Raw genomic sequence first — 4,623 nt, 5'->3', positions numbered from 1 at the left:
GTTCAATCATAAGTGTGGGGACTTTTCCAAGCAGAGTAATCCATATGTATGTGTGCCCTCACTGCAGAGCCCTAGAGGCTGTGCATCGCCTGCCTCTCCTGGAGGTGTTTGTGCTGAGGGAAGGGGTTGTTGGTTGGGATTTTTGTGCCGTTTTCTGCGCAGCCCTGCACCTTCCCGAGCTGCTGCGCTGGCTGCTCCTGTTCTGTGGCTAAGGCAGCACTTCAGGCTGTGCCGGTGCTCAACAGCACCTCTCGAATTGCTCCAAATCAAGTGTTTGTATCTCCTCCAGGACTTTTCCCAGGCGCTGCTCTGACCTTTCCTCTCCGACAAACGCAACACCTTTTCCTGCTCTGCAGTCTCTGCCCAGAGAAAGGAGCTCTGAGCTGGAGGTGCTGTGCCTGCAAGTTTTTTTTCCCCAAATTCCCCAGCCCTGATTCAGGCTGCGTCCTCTGCTTCCTCAGCCTGCCCTCCTTCTATCTTTCTGCAGTAATTATCCACTCTGTAACAAAGAAAGTGGCCTGAAACCACAAGAAATGGCACCTATTTAAGAACTCATTCACCAGTCTTTCTCTACAGAGCTTAAAATGAGGGGCTGATCCTACAAAGGATCAGTTTAGCAGGAGCCATGGAAATGTCGGTGCCTCTGAGGCACTGCCCATAGATCTGCAGGTTACGGAGGCCAGAGCTGATGGGCAGCACTGCCAGTTTTGCCTGCAGCAATAGGAGGTACATGCGGTACGAGTCAGCTCCCATAGAAAGATGCTCAAATCCCTCTTTGGAGGGCACACAGAAATGTATCATTTCAATACTAGAGATGGATTCCTTCTGAAAACTGAATGACACCAGCTTTTCATATGCTCTTAACCCCTGCAGACGATCTAACGCCAGGACACCTGCCTCAGCCTGCTGCTCTATCTTTGAGCTGATGCTGGATCCTTTGTATAGGTTTTTTTGTGTCGTGGCTGATACTCCTACAAAATCTTACTTGTTTATTCAGGTACTGAAATAATTTCCAAACTAAATATTTAACTGAAGCACTGAAAGTCCTACCAAGCAATGCCTTGTTTGCATTCCAAACACCCTGGAATATTTTTGGAGGTGGAGGGGTGGGAATGGAGAGCAGAAATAGATGAGCGATAACCCGGACACTGACGTTCACATTTTGGAAAGCAGTGATGGCCACGCTCCAGCCCGTAGTGAGCAGCACGGTGTGGCACCCATCTGCTGTGTCTTCCTCCATGCACTTGGATGTGGGTACAAGGACTCATCCAGCATTTGGGTGCTGCAGCCCTGTCCTGACTACCACGGGCTCTCTGCTGCCTTCCCCTGCTCGACCACCAGCTCATTTGGAGTCCAGAATCTGTGTCCAGTTTCTATTTTGGCTGATATGTTTTCAATCCAATCAGACCAACTCCTCATGCCAAATCTTTTAAACACAGCCATCCAGATATGTTCAGTCTTGGTTTTAATACTACATGCAACAGTGCAAATCTACCGTGCCAGGAAGTTATTACATTAAATATTGTGACTTTCTCCTGTATGGTGCAGCAGTCATAAAGGAAATAGTCCCACCAGACTTCGCCTCCTTTACAGCGCTCTGGTCCTGATACCTCCTATTCACTTGTTGTTTGTTCGGGCATTTCTCCCCCCTGGTTAGACCAAGCAGCTGCTGCCACAGCTTTCCAGACAGCTGGAAGACAGTTAACTATTCGCACATTCTAAAGCCATGGCCCTGTTTTTAATGTCTTTTCTAATGCGTGTACTATCTCGATCTGGCCCGCCCAGCCAGCACAGATAAGCAGCCTGGCCATGCATCTGACCCAGCCATCAGTGAGCAGAGGCAGAACTGAAATGCTCCCTTAAGAGCCCATCCAGATGAAAGGGGAAAGCCTGGCTCACGGTTGGCCCTGCTTTCACTGCTCTACCATGAAAGCAGCCCCTTGGGTCACAGCCTTGTTTGCACTACACTAATTGGGGAAATGTGGAGCTGCAGCCCCCCAGGATGCTTCATTAAGCCAGCAAAGGCAGTCACTGCTTTAGAGGGGTTTTTTTACAGCTGGGATAGCAAGAAATCCAGCAAAAGGGGACTGACACCCACAGAACAGTTAACTGGGGTGTGCTGCAGTCACCCTGACCCCAACACGGGTTACCCGCAGCTCCAGCTCCTTCTCCTCCGCCCCAGGAACCTGCGTGGGATGCAAACTCGGCTGCTTATTGCTAAAGCGAAACGGGGCACTCGACAACACATTTCTGTGGTTGTGGATTTTGCTGTGAAAACAACAACAACAAAAATCCCCTGGAAAGCCAAGGGGTGGGAGAAAAGGGAGAACAAACGAAATCCCAGTGGCTGTTTGGTTTCTAGAGCCCTGAATTTCCAACAGCCTCCGCGCAAAGGAAAACTCGGTTCAGAAAAGTGCTACCGCAGGATTTTCCTCGGGGCACTTCAGCTGCTCACGTGTGAGGCACTGAACACCCACGTTCAAGCATCACATCGCTTGATATTTACACCTGCTTCAAGGAAATGGTGCCGTGCACCTGGGACAAGGCTGCTGGCACTCACAAAGTGCATCCCGATGGAGGTGGCCGCCGCAGTCTCAATTTCTGTGCCGATGTCTTCAATGAAGGGATATTCGTTCTGGTCGTGGACGATGATCTTGGCTCCCGTGGATGTCACCAGGAAGGGGTTGTAGTCTGCTTCATCGATGTACAGAACCAGCTGCAGCCCTGGAGAGCAGAGACAAGGCAGGAGCAGGGTTACACCAGGAGCCAGAGCCGCTTTTTCTGGTCAGTTTACTTAATATTATCTGGTCTTAAGCAGAACTGCAGCAACCCAGCAAAGCCTCCGCAGTGCCAGACTGAGACACTTGCAGCAAGTAACGTCCCTCCGCGGCCCCAAGTACAGCAAACAAATAACATCTGTGTAGAGCGTGGGTAAAACTGACTCTGAAAAGTGATATAACTGGGAAGTAGTAATTTCAGATGGAAAACATTAGTGATGCAATGATATTATCTCTGTATTCTCTGGCAATAGTTTGCACTAGTTCAAACAAGCACTTCCCCAATCAGCTCGCACATCTAGAGCCAACACATCCATCACCCTCCAGCAGGATCCAGCTCGCCGAGCTGCCGGTTATCAATGGTTCCTGTGCAGAGCCGGGTCCTTACCGTACTCGCTGCCGCCCGTGGAGGTGCTCAGCACCGTCCCGCTCTCCCCGCTGTTGAAGGTGTAGCAGTTGCCGTGCAGGGGGTGATGGAATCGAGTGAAGTGCCTGTGGGAAATCAGATATTGTTACGTTGCCCTCTGCAGATTTAACTGTCTGGGACAGAAAATCAGCACACTTGGGCTTTTTGATTTGGCAGAGACTCAGCGGGACTGGATGCTTCTTTTGCTTTAATATCTTCAAACTACATTGAAATATGATCTGATTTAATAGCACCAGGAAAAGTTTAGGAGGTTTTCGTGTGGCAATGGGGACCGAGAGGATGGGGGAGGCGGATTTACAGAACCAGCAGGACGGTGGCAGTGAGGGGACAGAGCCCTCTCTCATTCAGCAGCCAAGTGTCTAAAGGCAGACAAATCTCCATTTTTCAGAAAAGCTGTCACAGGGGAGGCCGAGGACACACCCTCGTGATTCAAGCCCATTCAGGACTTTCCTGTGAGCATCCCCTCCCACTCCAGCAAATGCCTCGGTGGCGAGAAAAGAGGTTGTGCATTTGCACGACTGCAGACTGAGCAAAACGCCCTCGGCAGCGACTCGGCTATACCTGCTAAATTGGGAGTGACAGCGCCCTTGCTCTGCGCATGGCAGGGGGGAACTGCTCAACCCGTGTGCCATCTCATCCCCAAAGCGCAGAGGGGAACTCTGCCGTTATCCCCAGTGCGAGGGGACGGTGCTCCTGCTGCCAGGACACGCAGTCAACAGCAGGCAGATTGGATTCTGCCCAAAACCACGGGTTTATCTGAAATGTGGGCCCCAGAACACTAAGAGAAATTAACTTAAAGAGCATAATTAAAGTTCATGAAGATGCAAATGTTCGCTTTCATTTAAAAACAGGAATTGTTCCTGCTGGAATTCAGTAAATACCGACTATTAGATTCCTATGCATTATGTTCTTGGAAATAAGCTGTCAAGCTGGCAGGTATTTTCTGTGCACTGACCTTTTGTCACAAGATAGGCCATCAAAGAAACATGTCAGTAGGAGGTCATCAGCAGAATAACTCAATTTTTCTTTAGTCTCCAGGGGAATTTGTGCCATGATGTTCATGTAATGCAGCTTGTACCACTCTTGGATAGCATTAACACCAGAACTGAATGTATAAAGTGCACAGTCACTGCTGTTGTTTGCATCGCACTGATAATTACAAAGGGGAAAAAGCATTTCAGATGAAATGAAATCACGTATTCTACAAGGTACGTGTGGTACCAGTTCTCTTCCACAGTCATAACCAGGTATGAAGTTACAGTGGCACAGAGGGGACAAAGGGGCATCAAAGACCTTTCATTCGGGGCTAAGTGATCCGATCAAATGTTTCAGACCCAAAGGAAAGGCCACAGGAGGCAATAAGTCTAATTTGGGAAGGCATTTCTCTTCCAGAGAGCTGCAGGAATCTGCCGGCAGCCA

The 4,623-nt window shown here is 49.5% G+C and overlaps 1 protein-coding gene across 1 annotated transcript in view; it reads right to left on the bottom strand.

Annotated features, from left to right (window-relative positions):
* The window catches only part of SCNN1G (sodium channel, non-voltage-gated 1, gamma subunit), a gene marked incomplete at its 5' end in the record, with an annotated part of 8,382 nt that overhangs the window by 3,277 nt on the left and 482 nt on the right, over positions 1-4,623 (bottom strand). The window contains 3 exons of the mRNA XM_010181582.1: positions 2,561-2,724; positions 3,166-3,269; positions 4,160-4,353. Coding sequence (XP_010179884.1) covers positions 2,561-2,724; positions 3,166-3,269; positions 4,160-4,353 — 462 coding nt within the window. The remainder of the gene's footprint in view (positions 1-2,560; positions 2,725-3,165; positions 3,270-4,159; positions 4,354-4,623) is intronic.

The sequence above is a fragment of the Mesitornis unicolor genome, unplaced genomic scaffold (genome assembly GCF_000695765.1).
Source record: "Mesitornis unicolor isolate BGI_N332 unplaced genomic scaffold, ASM69576v1 scaffold33403, whole genome shotgun sequence".
Lineage (NCBI taxonomy): Eukaryota > Metazoa > Chordata > Aves > Mesitornithiformes > Mesitornithidae > Mesitornis > Mesitornis unicolor.
This window is presented reverse-complemented; position numbering and strand designations above follow the sequence as displayed.